Here is a 24,418-nt window from a genome sequence, read left to right on the forward strand (position 1 = left end):
GAAAATGTAGCACACAACAGTGTCAGTCTCAAACTCCCGGTGCATGGCGCCGTTTTGCGAATAAAAAGCTGTTCCTTTAACACAACGTTTGCTGTTCCCCCAGTGCTACCGCCCCCCACTCACCCCTCAGCTCGGTCTGAGACTGAAAGTCCTAACTTTCCGGAGAGACCAACGCTTACCTGCACTGGCGCAAGTTGTTAAAGAAAGGATAGCAATTTGCAGTGTTAGAATAGAGTCCCAATATCTCCTCTTCCATCTCCACCGACTCCGATCACCCATCCTGAGCAGCTCCCGGCAACGGCTGAGTTCCAAAAGAAACAAGAAATTGCAAAATTGGGAATCGTCAAATTCAATGATGGGTCAAATCTATGAAGCCATAACAAATTTTGCTTCTTTTATCTTATGGTGTCTCAGCCCCAGGTCTCGCTGCCTCTCCCTTCTCTCAGCAATCTGCTTTCTCAGGGCTGACAGAACCCTTGATCCTCTTCACACCGTTTCCTGGAGCCGAACAATTCTGCAAAAAAAAATTCAACAAAAAGAGATGTGGCGGGTAGGGAACGCTTCCCCCCTCCCTCCCCACCCGAACCACCCCAACCCCCCCCCCTCCCTCACTCACTGCCCACTCAATGGACTGACACCGCCCAGAAAACAGCCCCTCCACTTACTGGGCACGGGGGGACGGCTTTACAACAGATACAGAACAGATGACTCCAACTTCAGACTTTGTTTCATCCCTCTGATCCGACCGGAGTCAAGTTTGAAGCGGCAACTTTAAACTTTGCAGCAAGCTGCCGGGTTAATTCAGCTAAATCGAGGAATTCCTAACTCGAATTCGGGATCGGAATCAGGCTTATTACAATGACATAAGTTGTGAAATGTGTCATTTTATTTGAGGCAGCGGTACGGTGCAAGGCATAAAAATTACTGGAAGTTACAATCAATCGTGAGAATAAGGAGTCGTGGGAAATTCAGAAATCTAACGGGGGTAAGAAGCTGTCTCTGAATATGGGTCTTCAGGCTTCTGTATCTCCTCCCTGATGGCTGCAATGAGAAGAGGGGCATCGTGGATGGTGAGGTCCTTAATCATCGATGCCACCTTCTCGAGGTGCTGCCATTTGAAGGTTCCCTTGATGTTGGTAGACTTGTGCCAGTGATGAAGCTGGCTGGGTCTAGAACCCTCTTTCCATCCTGTGCATTTGTACCTCCAAACTAGGCTCTGGCACAACCAGAATACTGTCCACGCTGCACCTCTAGAAATGTTCTAGTCTTGGGTGATAGACCAAATCTCCTCAAATCTGTAGCGAAGCGTAACTGCTGGTGTGCCTTCTAGACAATTGTATCATTGTGTTGGGTTCAGCACTGATCCTCTGAGGTGTTGATGCCCAGGAACATTAAGCTACCCATCTATTCCTCCACTGATCTCAGTGGGGGTTCCACTACACAGCCAGTCACAGGCTCCCCAAAACTAATCAAGCATGGGGTTTCAAAACATAGCTCGAAGACCAGGTCCCGATCCTATTGTGAATCGGGATCCAAATGCATATCAAACATGGAAGTCCCAAAACAGCCTTGACAATGGGATCTGACACACTTGGGTCCCAAATATAACACATGGGTATGAAGTCCCTGACATGGGACTGGGGAACTTAAATTCACTTCTACCCTTGAAGTTGGGGTGGGACAAGTACAGCCCACTGGCCTCAGAACTTCAAACGTAATGGCACCACAAGGCAAGGGTCGTATTATGTTTGGGAAACTTAGAGTGTTCCTGTGTCATAACACAACCAAAAGATTATCTTCCTATTGGGTGCCAAAGGCAATCGAACACCTGGCCCCCTACGAATGACCAAAAAACTGGGTCCCAAACTCAAATGACGCACAGTATTCCAAACACAGCCTAACCATGCAGTTCCAAATACCGTGTCCCAAACACAAATCAATTACACAATCTCAAAAGCAAAGGTCAGGCTGTGTTTTGGGAAACATGGGTGTCCAAAAAACAAACACAACCATAGAATTTTTAAGCATAGTCTCACCACCAGGTGCCAAAGTAACTGAAATCCAAACACACTCACAGGCGCACAAAGAAAAATCAGCTATTCAGTTCTCAACCCAACCCAGTCAAAGTACCCCAAACAGCAGTAGCAGTGCGTCACTCAAGTCAAGTATGATGTTCTTCTGTGGGGTTATTCCCTTAATAGAGAACACGTGACTTTGTTTAATGTGCAGAGCAGACAAGATGCAAGACAACTGGGGAGTAACCGCAGCTGCAGCCTTCGTCCACCTTCACTGCTGTTGTGATGTGTCCACGAGACCATAAGGCATAGGGGCAGAAGGAGGCCATTTGGCCCATCAAGTCTGCTCCACCATTCAATCATGGGCTGACCCAATACTTTGGGTCATCCCACTCCCCTGCCTTCACCCCATATGCTTTGATGCCCTGGCTAATCAAAATCCTATCTACCTCTGCCTTAAATACACCCAGTGCCTTGGTCTCCACAGCTGCTCGTGACAACAAATTCCACAGATTTACCATCACCTTCTGCCAGCTCCGCTATTGAGGTCTTGGTTGGATTGTTCTTTGCTCTCCTCTCTGACCTTACAGCCATGGTCAACCCGACCAGGAGCTAAGCTCTCTGGATCTCAGGAGCATACAAGCTTCTCCACCACGACAAGGTGAGGATCCTTGGAGAAGAGTGACCCAAATACAACACAGCCCGTACCACAGGTTTCCATTCAGCCATGGTGTATCATACAACGCATCCTATCGCAAATATAGAAACCAACCATTGGGTCCCGGGTGCAACCTCAACCGCTGGATCTTTAACATAACCTGTACTACATTGTCCCAAAAGTAAATCAACCACACAACCTCAAAGACACATCAATAATCAGGTCCTAAATACAGCATCCCAAAACATATCTCAACCACAGGGCTCAAAAGACAAATTCACCACCAGTTCCCTAACATATCTCAACCTCACGATACCACATACAAGGATCCAACAAAAAGGTCCCTCAGATACTATTCAGAAACAGGGACTTGAAACATAATCCACTGTCTAAGAGCTGAACAAAATCAGTCATAGAGGGTCTGACATATCCCATTACAAATGGCCTAGATATGGTCCTACATCATACGTTCTTAAGTCACAGATTCAAAACCAGAACACAATGACACACTCATTGACACAATGACAATGTCCCAAAAACACACTCCAGGGTATCAAGAGCACTTGAGCTATCGAGTCCTACTCACACCATAAGATTATAGGAGCAGTTTAGGCCATTCAGCCCATTGAGTATGTTTTGCCATTCTATCATGACTAATTTATTTTCCCTCTCAAAGCCATTCTCCTGCCTTCTCACTGTAACTTTTGATGCTCTCACTAATCAAGAATCAACCAATCTCCACTTTAAATAAACCTGATGATTTGGCCTCCACAAGTGTCCATGGCAATGAATTCCACAGATTCACCAACTTCTGTCTGCACAAATCTCTCCTCATCTTTGATCTAAAGGGACATCCTTCTAATCCAAGACTGTCCCCTCTGGTCCTAGACTCCTCCATCATAGGAAATATCCTCTTCATGCCCACTCTCTCGAGGCCTTTCAATGTTCAGTAGGTTTCAATGAGATTCCACCCTCATTCTTCTAAACTCAGTTGAAGAAAAGGCCCAGAGCCATCAGGATATATGATAAATCGTTAAATTCCAGGATCATTCTTGTGTTCCTCCATGGGAACCTCTCCAATGTCAGCACAACCTTTCTTAGATAAGGGGTCCAAAACTGCTCCAAGTGTGATCTGTCTAATGCCTTATGAAGCCTCAGCTTTCTCCACTTGTCTATATTTGTGTCTTTCTGCCAGTTCATCTCTTTTCCTCTTTATTTCCTATTGTCTTTCTGTTTCTATATTATCTTTACTCTCAGGCTTTCATGAATATTGTCTTTGTGTTTCTTAAGGTGGAGCAGACTCCCAGCTCTGTATTCTATTAATTGCACTTGCTCTTCTGCCTTTGGGGAGCTGAGAAAATGGTCCAAACTTCATCCTCAATACTGGCCATCAACAGCCAAAGAAAATCCATAATTTCACCAAGCACAAGCAAATAAATACACCTTGAGTATGGCTGCACATCAGCCAGCTCTTTTCTCTGTACATCAGCATGATCTTCAACTGATATCTGTACAACTAGCGCTCTGCAGTGTGGTTTGGTGATAGGGGTCACGATCAGGTATCTACATTTCAACAACTAAATCCAAAAGAGTAAAATCTCTCCTCGCTTCATCCACTCTCCAACTCTCCAAAGCAACTTCACACTCAATTGGTAGATGACAGTTATTTTCTTATGACTGCTGGGAAAAAAGAGTGGAAGAAGTCTGCAGAGGAGAAAAAGGCCTTGAACAAAGAGATAAGTGCTTGCATTGCATTGGTGAATACCTTTTACAATGCTGCTTTCAAACAGTGAAATATTTCAAGCCCTTTCAAAGGGGGCAATACTAAGCAAAAGGTAACATGGAGTGAGTAAGAGAGAGGGATTGAGGGAGGGTGATTGAGAGAGAGAGAGAGAAATAATGAAGAGATGCATGGGAATTTCAAAGTTAAAGTCATGACTAGGAATGCTGCAACAATGAAAATAATTATGCTCATTAAGAAGTCAGTATTGGAGCAATAAATATCTATAAGATGCTTATAGATTAGAAAGCGGCAAGCGATAGGAAAGTCAGACTCATTAATGGTTACTAAAATAAACATCCTGGAGATAATCATTGGTTAGAAATACAATGGATTTGACCACATAAATACCAGGGCCACAAAAGCATATCAGAGGGTTATCAAACCTTGGTGCCACAAAGCCTTTCTCCAATCTACAGGATACAAGTCAGGAATTCTATGGAAAACCTGGAATACTACAGTTCATGAAGCCTCAAGAAGTTCAGCAACGTACAAATGGCCCTTTTTATTGGTATCTCATTAATTTCCTCTGTCATCAGGACAGAATGATCACAGTGAGTATCATCTACAAAATGCATTGTAGTTACTTGATTAGGCTGTTTACCTGAGCTGCCAAATTCAACCAGCAGGAAGGACAAGGGAAACCTGCAGATGGGAATACACCCATCTTTAGATTTCCCAGCAGATGTTACACACCATCCTGATTTAGAAATACAGAAAAACAATAATCCTTCATCGTTGGATGGAAACCCTGGAACGTACTCCATCTCATTGTAACTCAGTACAGACAACTGCCCCCAATTCCTTATTTTGCTTTTGTGATCAGCTTCTTTTGCTTTATTGAGACGTTAACGTTATAATTGCAGTTTGCAAAATGTCACTGTAAGAGCGGAAATGCTAGGAGATTGCGTACTGTTAGAAGAGCTATACTGAGGGTGTGCCGCAATGTCAGAGGGACAGTACCGAGGGAGTGTCGCACTGTCAGAGGGACAGTACCGAGGGAGTGTCGCACTGTCAGAGGGACAGTACCGAGGGAGTGTCGCACTGTCAGAGGGACAGTACCGAGGGAGTGTCGCACTGTCAGAGGGACAGTACTGAGGGAGTGTCACACTGTCAGAGGGACAGAACCGAGGGTGTGCCGCAATGTCAGAGGGACAGTACCGAGGGTGTGCCGCAATGTCAGAGGGACAGTACTGAGGGTGTGCCGCAATGTCAGAGGGACAGTACTGAGGGTGTGCCGCAATGTCAGAGGGACAGTACCGAGGGAGTGTTACACTGTCAGAGGGACAGTACTGAGGGAGAGTCACACTGTCAGAGGGACAGTACTGAGGGTGTGCCGCAATGTCAGAGGGACAGTACCGAGGGAGTGCCGCACCGTCAGAGGGACAGTACTGAGGGAGTGCCGCACTGTCAGAGGGACAGTACTGAGGGAGTGCCGCAATGTCAGAGGGACAGTACTGAGGGAGTGCCGCACTGTCAGAGGGACAGTACTGAGGGAGTGTCGCACTGTCAGAGGGACAGTACTGAGGGAGTGTCACACTGTCAGAGGGACAGTACTGAGGGAGTGTCGCACTGTCAGAGGGACAGTACTGAGAGAGTGTCACACTGTCAGAGGGACAGTACTGAGGGAGTGTCACACTGTCAGAGGGACAGTACTGAGGGAGTGTCGCACTGTCAGAGGGACAGTACTGAGGGAGTGTCACACTGTCAGAGGGACAGTACTGAGGGAGTGTCACACTGTCAGAGGGACAGTACTGAGGGAGTGTCGCACTGTCAGAGGGACAGTACTGAGAGAGTGTCACACTGTCAGAGGGACAGTACTGAGGGAGTGTCAAGCTGTCAGAGGGACAGTACTGAGGGAGAGTCACACCGTCAGAGGGACAGTACTGAGGGAGTGTCACACTGTCAGAGGGACGGTAGTGAGGGAGTGTCACACTGTCAGAGGGACAGTACAGAGGGAGTGTCACACCGTCGGAGGGACAGTACTGAGGGAGAGTCACACTGTCGGAGGGACGGTACTGAGGGAGTGTCACACTGTCAGAGGGACAGTACTGAGGGAGTGCCGCACTGTCAGAGGGACAGTACTGAAGGAGTGCCGCCCTGTCAGAGGGACAGTACCGAGGCTGCCCTGTCAGAGGGACAGTACTGAGGGAGTGTCGCACTGTCAGAGGGATGGTACTGAGGGAGAGTCACACCGTCAGAGGGACAGTACTGAGGGAGTGCCACACCGTCAGAGGGACAGTACTGAGGGAGAGTCACACCGTCAGAGGGACGGTACTGAGGGAGTGTCACACCGTCAGAGGGACGGTACTGAAGGAGTGTCACACTGTCAGAGGGACGGTACTGCGGGAGGGTCACACCGTCAGAGGGACGGTACTGAGGGAGTGCCACACTGTCAGAGGGACAGTACTGAGGGAGTGTCACACTGTCAGAGGGACAGTACTGAGGGAGTGTCACACTGTCAGAGGAACGGTACTGCGGGAGGGTCACACCGTCAGAGGGACGGTACTGAGGGAGTGCCACACTGTCAGAGAGACAGTAATGAGGGAGTGTCTCACTGTCTGAGGGACAGTACTGAGGGAGTGTCACACTGTCAGAGGGACAGTACTGAGGGAGTGTCACACTGTCAGAGGGACGGTACTGAGGGAGTGTCACACTGTCAGAGGGACAGTACTGAGGGAGTGTCACACTGTCAGAGGGACGGTACTGAGGGAGTGCCACACTGTCAGAGGGACGGTACTGAAGGAGTGTGGCAGTGTCCGGGATCAGTATTGATCAGTACTTCATTCTCCTAATGCATTCTTTTGAATGATCTCACAACAAGATTGCAACAGTAGGGGTTAAGATTTGTCCCTCAACTAACTTCATATAAGGAAAAAAATTCTTGTGATTATCACATGACTGTTTCTGTAAGCTTGCTAATAGCAAATTTACTCCTATATTCTCTGCATTGCTCCAGTATGTTCTTCGAGTTATTTCTATTCCTTGTTCACAATACTGATTTCACTAAAATCCCACAGATCTGCTTTTGCTACTTGCCTCACAGCTTCAGGGCTGGGTTGGATCCTGACATCAGCTTCAAGCTCTCTAAGTGATCGGGTTTTCTGAGATTCCCTAGATCCCTCCCCCCGCCCCCCAGATTTCAAATATTGCAAATTACTGTAAATTTCCTGCACCTTCCACCTTGGATCACCTCCTTCTTTACTTCATCACTCTGGCCTTCATCACTTACCCTGCAGTTAGTCAAGTGAATGGTACCTTCTCAGACTTCCTTCTCCGTCTCCCCTGGATTGCCAACTGACACTCATGCTATATTCTCCCCCTCTTCACCTTCCTTTTCTTATGTACTGTGATTCAACACTACAGTGAGCTGGTCAGAAATCTGTCCTGCCCTCTAAATGTCACTATGCTTCCAATTTGTTCTGGAGTTCCTTCACTCTGATTGGGAATGTCTCAAGTCAGAGACGTTTCCAAGAGTGATCAACCCGTACTGTACCACAGGCCACAATTTCCTACTTCTGCAGTCCCAAACCATACTTCTACTGCCATTTCTAATCCTTGTTCCTTTATGTGTTGTAAATTACAATTAGTGATTTCATCTAATTTGATTAAAATTACAAGTTATTAACAAAATAGTTTGGTAATATTTAATTACATATAAAATGAATTTTTAATGTTTAAGATTAGAGTGTGGCTTCTCCAGTCCCTCATGTTGCCTGGCTTCATCACCATTGATTTTCAGATCATTTTAGTCCTTGATGCGCTCTTCTGTGATTGCTGTTGTGATTCTACACTCAGTGTCCACTTTATTAGGTACACCTGTACACCTGCTCATTAATGCAGGTATCTAATCAGACAATCACGTGGCAGAAACTTGATATGCAAAAGCGTGCAGACACGGTCAGGAGATTCAAACCAAATATCGGAAGTGTGATCTAAGCGACTTTGACCGTGGAGTGGTTGTTGGTGCCAGATGGGGTGCTTCGAGTATCTCAGAAACCATTGATCTCCAGCGATTTACATGCGCAGCAGTCTCTAGAGATAACAGAAAGTGGTGCAAGAAACAAAAAAAAACACCCAGTGAGTGGCAGTTCTGTGAGTGAAACACCTCGTTAATGAGAGGGGTCAGAGGAGAATGGCCAGACTGGAAGGTGACAGTAACGCAAATTGTTAGAACAGTGGTGTGCAGAGGAGCATCTCTGAATAACCAGCATGCCAAGCCTTGAAGCGGATAGGCTACAACATTAGAAGACTACACTGGGTTCTACGCTTGTCCCTAGTCACCGAGTTTATATTGCTGTTCTTTACCCCACGGTGAACCTATAGGAACAAATACTTTGGACTGTCCTAGAAATGCAGTAAGAGTTAACACAGGTCAATGTTCCCACTTGGCTGATCTTTCACCTAATTGTAGCTCACTTTGTGCTTTCCCCAAATGCATAGCAGGAGGAAGAAATAGAAGGAAATTTGGAAATTGCAGAACAGGGTAGGAACCACAGGGCTGGGATAAACTGTAGCCTGGGATAGTAAATGTGAAAATGCAAAGGAGAGTGGAATTGCTGGATCAGTGCATTCCAGATCAACGAAAGGAAGGAGCAGTTCGGGAGAATGAAATAAGTCAAGGGCCGAGCATTTGGGGAGCATGTGTATGTCAGTGACCATAATATAGAGTTTATCCAATCAAATGTCGCCAGTGAAAAATCAATTAATGTGAGGTGAAAACAGGTCTGGCAAGCTCTGCCAACAATCAAAAATACGCAGCCAGAATATTAACCGGTGGCGAGTACATAATGAATCGGAACTGTTTGTCGAGGCAAGTTGCTTGAGTACAGAGAAGAGAAAGAAAACTAACTAAAGCTTCCTGAATGATTCAGGAGACAGAGGTTAAGATGAGCCTGACGGTTGTGTCTACAAACAATACAATATCCCTGTTAAATACAAAATACAGAGAGGATGCAACAAAAGGCACAGAGGGTGAGAATATGGGAATACTTCCACTGAATGTAAGTTAAAAGTAAAAAGATAGTCAAAGGAAGGAACCAGGAACATAATCTTGTAGGTTCATTCCTGAAGAAGTAACTGTGTACATTGCACTCAGTTTATTAAGAAGAGGGTGCTGCCAATTAGGAGGCAATGGTATGACTGAATAGAATAAGGAAATGGAGGTAATGAAAGTACTTAAAAGGGAGGCTACGTTCCAGATGAGATGCTCCTTGCTTCAAATAGGAGATTTCAGTCAGTCCAGATTGGAAGCAGCATCTCCAACACCATCACGCTGAGCACGGGTCCCCCCAGGACTGTGTGCTCAGTCCACTGCTGTTCACTCTGCTGACCCACAACTGTGCTGCAACACACAGCTCGAACCACATCATCATGTTCGCTGATGACGCGACCATGGTGGGTCTCATCAGCAAGAACGACGGTCAGCATACAGAGAGGAGGTGCAGTGGCTAACAAACCGGTGCAGAGCCAACAACCTGTCTCTGAATGTGAACAAAACAAAAGAGATGGTTGTTGACTTCAGGAGGGCAGGGAGCCACCACTCCCCACTGAACATCGACGGCTCCTTGGTGGAGATCGTTAAGAGCACCAAATTTCTTAGTGTTCACCTGGCGGAGAATCTTACCTGATCCCTCAACAGCAGCTCCATAGCAAAGAAAGTCCAGCAGCGTCTCTACTTTCTGCGACGGCTGAGGAAAGTCCATCTCCCAACACCTCATCCTCATCACATTCTACAGAGGTTATACTGAGAGCATCCTGAGCAGCTGCATCACTGCCTGGTTCGGGAATTGCACCATCTCGGATCACAAGACCCTGCAGTGGACAGTGAGATCATTGGGGTCTCTTTCCCCGCCATTATAGCCATGCATCGCATGCTGCATCCGCAAGGCAAACAGCATTGTGAAGGACCCCACACACCCCTCATACAAACTCTTCTCCCTCCTGCTGTCTGGGAAAAGGAACCAAAGCATTCAGGCTCTCACGACCAGACTATGTAACAGTTTCTTCCCCCAAGCCATCAGACTCCTCAATACCCAGAGTCTGGACTGACACCAACTTACTGCCCTCTACTGTGCCTACTGTCTTGTTTATTATTTATTGTAATGCCTGCACTGTTTTGTGCACTTTATGCAGTCCTGGGTAGGTCTGTAGGCTAGTGTGGTTTTTTTGTGTTGTTTTGCATAGTTCAATGTAGTTTTTGTATTGTTCCATGTAGCACCATGATCCTGAAAAATATTATCTAATTTTTACTGTGTACTGTGCCAGAAATTATGGTCAAAATGACAATAAAAAGTGACTTGACTTGACTTGATTGAGAGCTTCAACCTTCACCTTCAATCTTTAATGGTGGATGCAGGTTCAATTTGAACAGAGGGGAGATTTGAGTAGGTACATGAAGGGAGGGGTATGGAGGGCTATGGTCTGAGTGCAGCTCGATGGGACTAGGTAGCGTAATGGGCTGGCATGGACTGGATGGGCCAGAGGTCTGTTTCTGTGCTGTACTATTCTATGACTCCAACTCATTAAAAAAAAAATCAGTAGGCTAGAAATATTGTATTCTCCTTTAAAAATAACGGTGGATGGATAAACAGGCAGTCTAACTTTGGGCTGTGAACCATTTAGAAACAGTAATTTATGATAAAATGAATTAGCATTTGGAAAAGCATGGGCTCAGAAATGAAAGTCATGTGCGTTTGTTAAAGGAAAATTATTATACAGTAATTTCATTGACTAATGACAAGGAGTAAGAGAAAGGATTGAAAAGAATGGTGTGGTTAATGTGTATGTGGTCTTTTGAATCACTTTAGTTCAAACTTATAATGACACAGTGGGAGACCATTCAGCCCATTGGCTCTATGCCAGCTCTCAAGGAAGGATTCCTATTACTCCCTTCCCCCTCATTTCCTCACATCCTTTTAACATATTCTTTCTCACATATATCCATAAACTGCCCCTTGATTTTTCTTTTTTGCTTTTAACGTATATTGAGGTCATTTGAAATAGTCATTTAACCTAATAGGAGTATGGGATGGAACTGGACTATCTCAGGAAAACCCAAGCAGTCTAAGGGAGAGCTTTTGCAAATTGCTCACAGATAGCACCAGAGGTCAGGATCAAACCCGAGTTCCTTGCCTTCCGAGGCAAAGTAGGAAATAGTGCATCAGTTTTAGAAATTAAAAACAGTGGGATTAAAGTGACATTACCACTGTGATTATTAGCTTGGATCAGGGTCAGAACACCAGTGAGGAGGACAGTTGATCTTCAGAATGAAAGGAAGTGTTGTCTCGCCGCCCCTCACTGGTCGGATATAAATAACATAATGTCACTGCTTTGAGATAATACAAATCTTGGAAATGAAGGAAACAAAAACTGTTGTATTAACTTCCAGGGGAACACCCAACAATGAAACGAGCGAACGTACAGAAGATGAAAGATGAAGATGTTATATATAGATAGAAATTGAGGAAATATAAAATCTACTCAATGGAACAATTTCACGGTGGTACAGGACCCTGGAGACCAGGGTGTTTTCATGCAGAATATCTCTGAAGTTTGCAGGGAACATTGAGAAGGCTACTAAAATAGCAAATACAAGCCTTGGCCTTATTAATAGAGGAATAGGTCAGAGAAACAATGATGTTATGCTAAACCTTTATAAAATATTGGTACGACCTCAGAATGAATGTAATGAAAAAGTCAGTGTTTTACCTAGGATGCCAAGGCCTTGAAGTGGGTATAGAAGAGACTTCCCAGAATGACATGGTAGCGTAGTGGTTAGCACAACGCTTTACAATGCCAGCTACCTAGGTTCAATTCCCGCTGCTGCCTGTAAGGAGTTTGTATGTTCTCCCTGTGACTGTGCGGGTTTCCTCCGGGTGCTCTGGTTTCCTCCCACAGTCCAAAAGATGTACCGGTCAGTAGGTCAGTTAGTCGTGAATTGTCCCATGATGAGGCTGGGGTCAAATTGGGGGTTGTTGGGCAGCATGGCTCAAAGGGCCAGAAGGACCTACTCTGCAATGTATCTCAATAAATCAATTATTAATAAATAAAAATGGGAAAAGGTACAATTCTTTTTCAGTAGATTGGGAGAGAATTCAAGCCAGGATTTGAAAAGGACAATGGGAGAAACTCTATAGTCACATTCAAAAGTCAAATTGATTTTCAAAAAAGCTGATATGATTAAATAAAATCTCAGGAATATGAGAAAGAAACTGTGGAGACAGAATGATTGGATAGAGCCAGACCCGATGGTTTAAATTCCCTCCCACTAGGCTGTGTCATCTGTAATTCTGTATAGTATCATGTTTTCCAATGTCACACCCTGTGATTCCTTAATCTTCCAGCAAGTGCCACATCACAACTCATTGCATTAGAGATGCTGTAACATCTGCGACAAAGGCATTCCAAGCAGCTGAGAAGGGCCACAGCTGGAGTTGCACAAACACATTCCAGTGATGCCCATGGCATAATCACAGCTTACTGAGAGTGTGACGCTCAGCAACTATGACTGAGGAATCCCCCACTTTCCTAGGTACCCCCCCCCCAGGGGCTTCCTCACCCTTCGCTTCATACCTCGCCTTCCGCTCTCAACAACTCACTCCTCCCAATCTCCCTCCTTCTCTCAGCACCCGCTCCCCTTTCCTCCTTCTCTCCCGTATTCCTTCCCCCGCCCCCTCCCCCCCTCCATTCCTCTCTCCTTGCGTTACAGCAAATGGATTTTTTCTGGATAGGGAGTTCTGTGCTCATAGTGCAGCAACACTGCTTAAAATAAGCAAATTAGCCATCATTACGTTCAGAAGTAGTGTGACTGCTTCATTAACGTGTTCATAGTCGCAAGGACGCAAAATCCTAGCTAATGAAATCTATTCAATAATGTTCCTCTCATTACAGAACCACACTCCATAATATTCACTGCAAGCCTGACCATTCTCAGCCCACTGACAAAATTATACCTTGAACAAGAAATTGGACAGATTTTTTTTCCCCAGACAATAACTTTCGACCTGTAACAAGTCCATTCAAAGAGACTTGAAGGTTCACATGAATGAGATTGGTTCCTTTACACTGGGTGATGCCTATCAGTCTCTCCATGAGTGAGAAGCAGTACTTTAACAGGAGGGGAAGAAATGAGACGAGAAAGAGGTGCATGTGCCAGGGGGTTACCTGGCTGGAGCTCAGGTGGGTGGCTAAATGCTGAAGCAGGTCAGCGCCTCTCTCCCTAGAGGGTGCCATTGCCCCAGTCGGCACATGCTGGGAGAGGTGGTTCTGGCTGAGTGTGCTCACGGTCTAACTGAAAAACTTTTCCTGTTCACCGGTCATGGCAGAACTTCCCTTTGAGCTGGTACATCGCAGAAGTGTGTTGAGCCCAGTCCTAATGGGCTCTCTGTTCCTGGTGGATAGAAGTATACAAGTGTCCTGTCAAGAGTCGACTAATTTCTCTCCCCACTCCCCCATCAATGGCTACCCCAGTCTCTCCTTTGATTATTCATCTCCCTTCTCCTCCACCATTCTCATTATTCTAACAAGGTCATTCTCTTAGTTTGACCCTTGACCTCCTACAACTCACAAACCAACTCTCACTTCAAAGGGTCTCGGCCCGAAACGTCAACTGTACTTTTTTCCTAGATGCTGCCTGGCCTGCTGAGTTCCACCAGCATTTTGTGTGTATTCCATTCCTGTTCCATTTCCCAATCTGAATCCCACTTTAATCTCACTCCCACCTCTATTCCGTTCTCTTCTCTAATCCCACTTTGGAAATTTTTTCCCCTCCCCACTGATCTAGCTACTTCCAAGTTAATTCCTGAACTCCCCCATTCTCTCACAACTCGGCCTTGGATTGCTCCCAGCTTTCATGCCTGGTGAACTTCAATGTGCAAGATGCTGCAGAGTATTACAAAGTTAATATTCTGGAAATCACTGGAATTTTACCAAAGCATTAACACTAACTGCTTCCTGTTTAAACAGCAGCCCACTAAACACATGGATGGAGACAATTGGTATATATTAAGATTGAGAGTTAGACAAACAGCAACTGGAGAGGGAGAGTGAAACATAGATGAACAGAGGTAGAGAGAAAGGCAGGGAGACACAGTGCCAGACAAAGAATAACAGTGCACACAGACATAGACAGGGCTTGAGGGAGAGAGGGAGAGGGAGAGAGAGGGAGGGGAGAGAGATGGAAAAAGACACATAGAAAGACAGAGAGATAGAGACAGAGAGAGAGAGAGAGACAGAGACAGAGACAGAGGGGGAGGGCAGGAAGGAGAGAGACAGCAAGAGAGTTAAGGAAGAAACATACAGACCGATGGTCATGTCATCAACCTGAAATATTACAGTGTAATCTTGTTTCCTTTGTTTCTTTCCCAGTATAGGATACAGCCTGATCTGTTGAATATTCTCAGCATTTTCTGATGTGGATTAGAAACAGATAGCTCAGCCATAACATTTAATTGGGGCCTATTTCTTGGTAAACTACTGAGCACACTATATCAGCCCACCAATCCAATTTCTATGCACTCTAAGTACGGAATTTTCCTTGAGCAAGTGACGCAAAGTAGGCGTAAACCCTTCAAAGAGAGTGCTCCCTGTTCTTTCTAGGGATTTATAAATAAACCCCAACTCATTAATGAAGGATTGGCAGTGTACTTAAAAGCATTAGACTGTTTCCAGGCATGTCCTTACTGCCAATGTGAGGGCGCCAAGGCCCAGTCATGAAAGGATGCATTTTTTCAGTTTGTTTACAAACATTTGCCCAGCGTCCAAGCGCAGAAAAGGCTTTTAGTTTGTTTGTAGTCAGTAGCAAATCCTACTTAATACTCCTATCATAAACTATTAGCTCAGAAAAGTGAGAAAACGCAAGTCCTTTACCCTAGCAACCGGGCCAACAACACAAGGGTTAAAATAAACCCCCCATCAAACAACCCCAAGCCAGGTACAGGAGAGGTTATATACAGAATAAAGTTCTATTTTCACTGTCTCATCATACATGCCCAAGGTAGCTTAGAATAGATTGGACAATACTGACAGTGTTGGAAACTGTCTACTTGTGAAGGGGTGGAGGCAGACTTTTGCTGAGGGGACTGAGGCGAGCTGGCGACTCTACAGCTCAAGATAAGGCCGGGTTTTGTAAATGTTGGTGGCTGCGTACAAGGGAGACTTGTTGGGCTAAATGATTACAGGGATGAGCGACCTAACTTTAAAAGGAGACTGCAAGTCACTTCTCAGCCCCTCTGTATACAGGCTCTCTTCCTCTTCCAGTTACCTGGCCCAGGAGCTGTTTGGGTCAAGGAGATGTTTGTGTCCTTGCCTTGTGTATTAGCAGCAAAGGAGCACGTCTGGGCGTCTCTGAATAAAGATGTCTCCTTTCCTGTGGAAAATGGAAAACGTGTTGACTGTGCACTGTCTACTAAGATGCTGTAAGAAACATCATAGGCGTTTACTTTGACTGGAGAAAGCCACAGTCTTTGGTCTATCTCTTTCCTAACCCCACCACCCATCTTCGCTCTTCCTAAATATATTTATATCAGCTGGGTGGTGTCACACTCAAACTCCCTGGCAATCTTTCTCCACCCTCAGGACATTCTAATGCAGAAGCAGCTCTGGCCCCATCACTATGCAGGAAGATTAAAACCAGACCCGGAGACAGGACTTACACCCACCCCATTCTGTCTCTCTCTCTCTCTCTCAATGGGAGGGGGCAGAGTCTGCTGGTTCTCGAGTCACGTGGACTCGAACTGGTGTCGCCTCAGAGTGTAACATCGAAAGAGTGATCTGTCCATCTCTCCTCTAGCTGCGGAAAGGGGGACACCGCGATAGTGAGAGAGAGAGAGAGAGAGAGAGAGCCTGTGGCTTGTCAAATTACAGGATGAAAAATGGATTTTGTTGGACTGCAGATCATGGTCTCTCTTTAGGGGCTTTGCGATTGCTTGCTTGGTTGGTGGGCACTGATGCTTCCTGCTGGAAGCAGAGTTACTGACAGCATGTAAAAAGTGACCAGACAAGCACTTGATTCACCCGGACACAGAAAGCTGCAGGCTCAGTGCTGGAAGATGGGATTAGTCTGGATGAGTCAGTACGGACATAGTGTGACAAGTGGCCTGTACGATTCTATGACCCTATAACAGCAAGTTAATTTTAAGTGTGCTTACTTGTCTTTTTTTGTTACTTTAACAAAGTTATTTTGGAACAAATAATTACAGGGAAATGGATTAGATGCCGAGTAAAGCTCCCAGTAAAGTGAAGCATGAAAGACTCCCATGATCAGGGCAGCATAGGCCGGACACTGGGTAAAGCATCCCTCAACACTGTCCCATCAAATTCTCAGCTGTGGCACAGCAGAGCTCAGACACAGAATGAAGTTCCGATGTCAGTGAATCATGAAACACTCCCCTGGCAGGAACGGTATGTGTTTAACGCCGGGGAAAGCTTCCTCTGTACTCTTGCACCTTAGCAGAAGGATGACTGGCAGGTGTATCTCTCTGACGTGCCACCGTGTTGCTGTTAACAATAAACTATAGGTGCAGAAGTAGACCATTCGGCCCTTCGAGCCTGCACCGCCATTCTGAGATCATGGCTGATCATCTACTATCAATACCCAGTTCCTGCCTTGTCCCCATATCCCTTGCTTCCCCTATCCATTCCCCTATCCATATCCCCTAACCTTTGCACAAGACTTTAAGCCAAAAATATTTTTTAAATCTTTGAATTGTTATTATAATATAGATCTGGGTCAGTATTATAAAATACTATATGGTAAAGTACTCTTTTCTTTTTTTTCTTGTGTTTCTTTCTCCAACCAGTTTTGTCTTGGTAGGGGGTATAGATTTTTTTAATAATATAATCAATCATATTAATGTATTTCATTATTCAATTTATTTTATTTGAAAGATCATCAATATGGGATACTGTGATTGTATCACTATGATTTATACATAGTGCATTTTGTGCTATCTTATTTTGATTTATAATAAGTATCCTTATGAACTCTGTATTTGTGTATATGAAATTCAATAAAAATATTGGGAAAAGAAAGAAGGCCAAGAATATGTCTACTCTCGGTTGAATGTAAACACAAATTATGAGTAGCTAAGTCCTACAATACCTACTCATTAATGTCCCTAAAATCAATCAGCTGATCAATTATCACAGCAGATCTGTGATGGCTTCCGCTGTTAAATTGGCTGCAACCTATCCAGCAATCAAACGTAGAACAACACAATACAACATAGAACCAAGTAAATTCGTGATCAAGTGGGCAACCAAACTGGTATCTTATGCCTACAGAATGCCCATATCCTTCCATTTCCCTCACATTCCTGAGCCCATCTTTAAAAGTCCCTAATGAACCTGCCTTTACTACCACCCCAAGCATCACATTTCTGGTTGCCACCACTGTGTAAAAAACTTGCCTCTAACAACTCCTTTAAAATTGATGCCCACCCTGTCCCCACTTTAAATGCATGCCCTCTGGATATTAGGTAATTTAACCCTTGGGAAAACATACTGTCTGTCTACTCTATCTATGATTCTCATAATCTTATAGACCTCTATCAGATCTCCCCTCAGCCTCCACAGCTCCAGAGAGACCAATCTAAACTTGCCCAATCTCTGGTTATAACACATAACCTCTAAACCAGGCACCACCCTGGTAAATCTCTTCTGCACCCTCTCCAGAGCCTCGAAGGAATCTGCAGATTTTCTCTGGTTAGTGTTTCTGCCTCTACCGCCACCCCAGGCAGTGAATTCCAGGCACCCCCGATTCTCTGTGTAAAAAACTTGCCCGTCACATCTCCTTTGAAATTACCCCCTCACCCGAAATTCATGCCAGTATTAGGCATGTCATGATATTGTCTGTCTACCTATGTCTCTCATAATCTTATGAACCTCTGTCAGATCTCCAACCAGTCTCTGTCGCTCCAGAAACAAAAGCCAAGTTTGTCCAGCCTCTTGTTATAGTAGATGCCCTCTGATCCAGGCAACATCCTGGTAAACTCTGGTGCAACTCTCCAAAGCATCTCAATCCTCACTATCATGGGGTGACCAGGAGCGTAAGCAATACTCTAGATGTGGCCGAACTAGAGTTTTATAAAACTTCAATGTAACTTCCTAATTTTTGAATTCCACTAATAAAGGGAAGCATGTCATCTGCCTTCTTAACCACCCCATCAACTCTGTGTTGTCACTTTCAGGGAGCTATGAACTTGGACCTCGAGATCCCTTTGCTCATTGATACTGTTAAGGGTCTTGCCCTTAATAGTGTACCGACTCTTTACATTTGACCTACCAAGGTGCAACACTTCACATCTGGCTGCGTTAAACTCCCCCTGCCATTTCTCTGATCTATATCCCATCGTATTCTTTGCCAGTCATCTACGCTATCCACAGTACCATCGATCTTTGCATCCACTGCAGACTTACTAACCAACCCTTCTACATTTTCATCCATGTCATTTATAAACATCACAAACAACAGGAGTCCCAGTACAGATTCCTGCAGAGCACCACTAATCGCAGATCTTCGCGAGATTAAATCCCTTTGACCACTACCCCCTGTCTTCTATGGCAATCCAATTCTGAATCCAAATGGCCAATTCTCTACTGGAACCATGCATCTTAATTGTCTGGATTAGCCTCCCATCAGGGACCTTGTCAAACGCTTTACTAAAATCAATGTAGACACATCCACAGCTCTACCTTCATCAATCACCCTCGTCACCTCATCAAAAAACTCAATCAACTTAGAGAGACACGACCTGCTCCACACAAAACCACATTGGCTCTCCCTAATTAGGTTCCCAAATGCTCATAAATCCTATCCTAGGAATTCTCTCCAGTAACTTCCCTCCCACTGACATGAAACTCACTGATTTATAGTTTCCAGGATTATCCCTGCTTCCCTTTTTGAACAATGGAATAACATTCACTACTTGCCAGTCCTCTGGGACCTCGCCTGTTTCCAGAGAGGATACAAAGGTATTGGTCAAGCCCTCAGCAGTTTCTTTACTTGCTTCTCCCAGTAACCTAGGGTATATCCCTCCAAGTCCTCTGGCTTATTCACCTCAATGAGTCCTAACACTACCCTCTCCTTTACTGCGAAATGCCCGAGCACATTAATACTCTGGGCACTAATTTCCCAATCCACCACGAGCTTCTCCATGGTAAGTACTGATGTGAAGTACTCACTGACCTCACCCACTCTCTAGTTATCCTCTTGCCCCTGATGTACGTATAGAATGCCTTGGGATTCCCATTAATCCTATTTTCCCAGGGCTTTTCACAACCCCCTCCTGGCTTCCTAATTCCCTTCTTATCTTCTCTTCTGGCCTCTTTATAATCCTCCACGGCTCAGTTTGATTCTAGCTTCCTAAGCTTTACATACTTCCCTTTTCCTTCTTGACTAAATTCATCGGCTCACTTGACATCCAAGATTATCTTGCCTTGTTAGACTTGTCCTTCCTTCTGACTGGGACTTACCTGTCCAGTACTCTGTGCAGTTGGTCTTTAAGCACCCTCCACACGTTCCCAATTAATTTTCACCTAGTTTCTGCCTAATGCTCTCCTAATTTGCCCTACTCCAGTTTAATACCCTCCTACAAGACCTGTATTTATCGTTATCTTTAGCTACCTTGAAACGTAAGGAGTTCTGGTCACTGTTCCCTAACTGCTCACCCACTGAAAGGTCAGTCACCTGTCCAGGCTCATTACCCAAAACCAGGTCCAGTACAGTCCCTCCTCTTGCTGGACACAAGTTCAGCCACATGTAAACCACTTGTGGTAAGAAGGTCCCAGAATGCCAATTGGCTTCATGACTTTGGGGTCACTTCAGATCATGAAAAACATTATAGAAATCTATAGTATCTGTCTTTCTCTGTACTAATTTTTACAGTTATTTGTGCATGTACAATTCTGTTGATCATGGAGCAAGTCTCCCTCCTTCCTGTTCCAACCACACCTCCCGAGCAGGTGAAGCACTGGTTGCTGATATTGGCATGGCATTACTGAAACAGTCTGTCTCACTTCTGATAGAGCTTCCCATTGTGGCACATTTCCAATGTTTGATGAGACAGTGAAAATGGAACTTTACTTTGTATATTTGAAAATTTAATTTAATTAATGATCATATTTAGGCTGAAATGCCCCATAAAAGCCTGTGCTGGGGCCTTTTCTCTGCTGCCTGGCTTGAGTTTCAATCAATATCACTTCTGTAGAAACATTTGCCAAGGACAGTCATACCCATGAGACCATGACTGTCTACATCATACATCATGGCACATAATGATGACAGCGACGATGATGAACCTGGGGGAGTGAAGAGAATGAAAAATGGGATTAATGGAAACGGATGCTGTGTGACCAGCACAGACCTGGTGAGCTGAAGGGCTTCTCTTTGTGCTGTATGATTCTGTAACACAGGACACTCTCTACACTGTGTAAATTTTATACAGTCACACTGTTGTGTTTTACCTTGAACAGAACAATTATAAATATTGATCATAAACACAAACAATTCTGCAGATGCTGGAATTCCAACGCAGGGAACGCTGGGGAAGCTCAAAAGGTTAGACAGTATCATGCCCTGAAGAAGGATCTTGACCTAAGCCGTCGTTTGCTTATTCCTCTGCATAGATGCTGTCTGACCTGCTGAGTTATTAATGTAGTACACTCCCCCACTCACACATAATGCTCTCAGTTATAACAATCTCCAATTACACATACCCCCAGTCAGTGTTAGTCTCTCTACAACCTACTTTCCTGCCACCTTCTCCATTTTGGAATAAGATGCTCAGTTTGTAACCTTGCTTCTGTTATTCCTTGTATGGTATTGTAGGGTACCACTGTTCTTTTGCTCCCCACTATCTGCAACATTAGGATCATTATCATTATGTGCTGTGTCATATGGCATCATCATTATGTGTTGTTTTGTATGAGGTGGGCGATCGTGGTCCCATGGCTATGATTGTTCTTGGCCAATTTTTCTACAGAAGTGGTTTGTCCTTGCCTTCTTCTGGGCAGTGTCTTTACCCCAGCCATTATCAATTCTCTTCAGAGACTGTCTGCCTGATGTCAGTGGTTGCATAACCAGGACCTGCTCCAATGACCATCCACCGCCTGCTCCCAGGGCTTCACCTGACCCCGATCGGCGGCTAAGCAGGCGTTACACCTTGCCCTAGGGTGACCTGCAGGCTAGCAGAGAGAACAAGTGCCTTACTCTTCCTTTGGTAGAGACGTATCTCCACACCGCCACCCAGATCTGCAACGTTGGCATGGCTTTACAAAAACTTACAGTATCTCATAATGGTATCATTTTCACTTTAACCTCAATAGAAGAATTATTGGAATTTTCAAAACAGACCCTCCGAGTTAGCTTCCCATTGATAACATCCTGCTACGTTCTAAGCACCAGACAAACCTTCCGATGATGGCATAATCATACACTTCACCCTCGGTATATAGCACTCAAAGCATTTCTACTGCCGCAGTGACATTGAAAGTGCAATTGAATATTGCTTTGTGTTATGTCCTGCAGCTCTATGGGCAGCCTAATTTCCAGGCTGGCTGTGAACCCAAAGGCTCTGTTCCCTGTGTGATTGAGAGTCATGGGGCTCCTCAGATCCATGTGTTGCTGATCAAATTTTGTTGAACGGGATGAATTGTGAGGGTGACTCCAGACTTCTGGGAGAGACTTTGACGGGTGAGTTTTATTCTGATACCATTCCCCCGTTGGATGTTTGCTCTCTGTTGTCATTGTTGCTAAGCAACTCATTACCCAAATGTGAGTCTTTCTTGGCTTTTGAATGAACACAGCTGCCAGATTTTAAATGGAGTGCCTGGATCCTACACTCAATAAACCTCTGCTACGCAACATTTCTGTTTGGTGTGGTGAGGGAGCAGAGAGCTGGAAGGAGACCCAGAAATTCTCCAAGATGCTGCTCAACGAGCATTGATGATTACATTTTCACCGGTGCAAAGTGTCAGTATCAGGGAACCCGAGCCTGTCGGCCCAAAACAGAAACTTTCTTCTTATAGGAATTGTTCATAGCATAAGGTGATTTTTTTTTTGAATAGGAATAAAAGTGAACAGTGATAGAATGTGCCGTTTGAAAATTACATCTGGGTTACATCATAGAATCAGGTCATTCAGTCTACCTACTGTGGTTTTTACCCTGTAAGTTAATAGACTTGATTGAACTTATCATACCTCTTCCAAATTTTGTTCTGCTCTCCAGTCCTGACTTCCCACCCAGTCAACTCTGTTACATCCACCCTGTCACTCTCCCTCAGGATCTGATATGATTCAATAAAAATCACCTCATTCTTCCAAACTCCAAATATCTAGATTTTATGACTCACCTGTGATGAGAAATCCTCTCATCTCAGAAATTGGTCCAGTGAATCTCTTTTGGATTGCCTGCAATGCCAATGTGACATTAACAAAAGGACTGAAACTGTGTATGGCATTCCAAGTGTTTCCTCACCGGTACTCTGCATCCTTGTGGCACTTCCTTTTTCTCAACTTCAATCATGTTGCAATGAAGGCCACTGTGCCCTTTACCTTCCTAATCACTTGCTATGCTTGCATGCTAACCTTTTGTGACAGGTGCAGAAGAACACAGAGATCCCCCCCCCCCACTACTTCACTCAACTACAATCTTTCTGCATTTAGATAGACAGTCACCTCCAAGTGTCACGGTCCGGTCTGTTAACTCCTCATTTCAGTTAATTTCCTTTTCCCCGTGTTCCACCGGGCTCCTTGAGTAGGGCACCTGATCCTCATTCAAACCGGCAGCATAAAAACTCCGGCTTACAGCTACACAGGGCTTGTCCGTCACCGTAGCTGGGGTGATAATGCAAGCTCCGAGCTGCCAAGAATAAGGGACTGTCTTCGTGAGCTTCTCCATGTCAAGATATGTGTTGTCTGTCGTTGTTTGTTTTTGTCATCTCGTGTCCAGCTGAGTGTTGCCGGCTGTTTGCTACTGCTCCAAGCCGGGATGCAAGTGGTCTGTCGTTGCTTTGTTACTCTGAGTCCGAGTCCAAGTCAAGTCCAAGTCCGTCACCGTGTCAAGTCTCCGTGCCTGCGTCCTGCACTTGGGTCTGCTCCAGCCGCTCATTACAACACTAAGATTGTTGTAACCAAATTTCAAGGCTCACACTCCCCCATATTAAACTCGCTGTTTGGCAAGCTGGGTCCTACTCACTCACTCAACCTATCTATATCCTGTTGCGGAGATCAAATATCCTCACACAATATGTCCTCCTATATATTTTCATGCCATTGGGAAACACGGCTAACTTACACTCTGCCCCCTTTTTCACAACCTAATAAGGATTATAAATAATTGAGAGCTAAGAACAGATCCTTGGGATTTCCCACTAGTTCCAATTTTCCAACCAGAAAAAGACCCATTTATTCCGACCCCCTATCTTCAAACTGATAAGCAATCTTTGACCTGTGGTAATACACTCCCCATTAAACCTTAATATTTACAGTGTGCACCAGCCTTTGTGTGATGCCTTGTCAAATGCCTTCTGAAAATTTAATGCACTACACTTACAAGACCTTTCTACAGATCCGATACACCTCATTCATAAGACCCCTCCATTGACTGCTTGTTACATCCCCAAATAAATTTATCAAATTTGTCAAACCTGTCACAAGTTCATTTTAACTTGGTTTGGTTATATTAAACTGCTCCAAGTGACCGGCCTTTCTTGATGATAGATCGCAGCATCTTACCAACTAACCCTCGTTTTCCCTTTCTGAACAGTGGAAGTCACAGTTGTAATTGCCAAGTCTGTTTGTAGCCTGTGTAATATCTTTCATCTGGAAAGACCTCAGCCAATGGCTCCATTATGCCCCCAGCCACTCATTTAAAACCATCAGGCACAGGCGACCGGGACCTGGAAACTTGTCTCTTTTTAGTTTTTCCAATACTCTGTTCCTTCTTATGGTAATTGTTACAGGTC

The 24,418-nt window shown here is 44.8% G+C and overlaps 1 protein-coding gene across 3 annotated transcripts in view; it reads right to left on the bottom strand.

Annotated features, from left to right (window-relative positions):
• Positions 1 to 732, bottom strand: part of col5a1 (procollagen, type V, alpha 1) — a 352,300-nt gene extending 351,568 nt beyond the window's left edge. For 2 of the 3 annotated variants that reach the window (XM_059994250.1, XM_059994249.1), the window contains exon 1: positions 180 to 560. In XM_059994250.1, the coding sequence (XP_059850233.1) occupies positions 180 to 279 (100 nt within the window). In that variant the 5' untranslated portion in view covers positions 280 to 560. Of the gene's footprint in view, positions 1 to 179; positions 561 to 665 lie in introns of those variants that run through there. The other variant, XM_059994251.1, reaches the window with a different exon arrangement.
• Positions 733 to 24,418: the final 23,686 nt, after the last annotated feature.

This window comes from Hypanus sabinus, chromosome 18 (assembly GCF_030144855.1).
Source record: "Hypanus sabinus isolate sHypSab1 chromosome 18, sHypSab1.hap1, whole genome shotgun sequence".
Taxonomy (NCBI): Eukaryota; Metazoa; Chordata; class Chondrichthyes; order Myliobatiformes; family Dasyatidae; genus Hypanus; species Hypanus sabinus.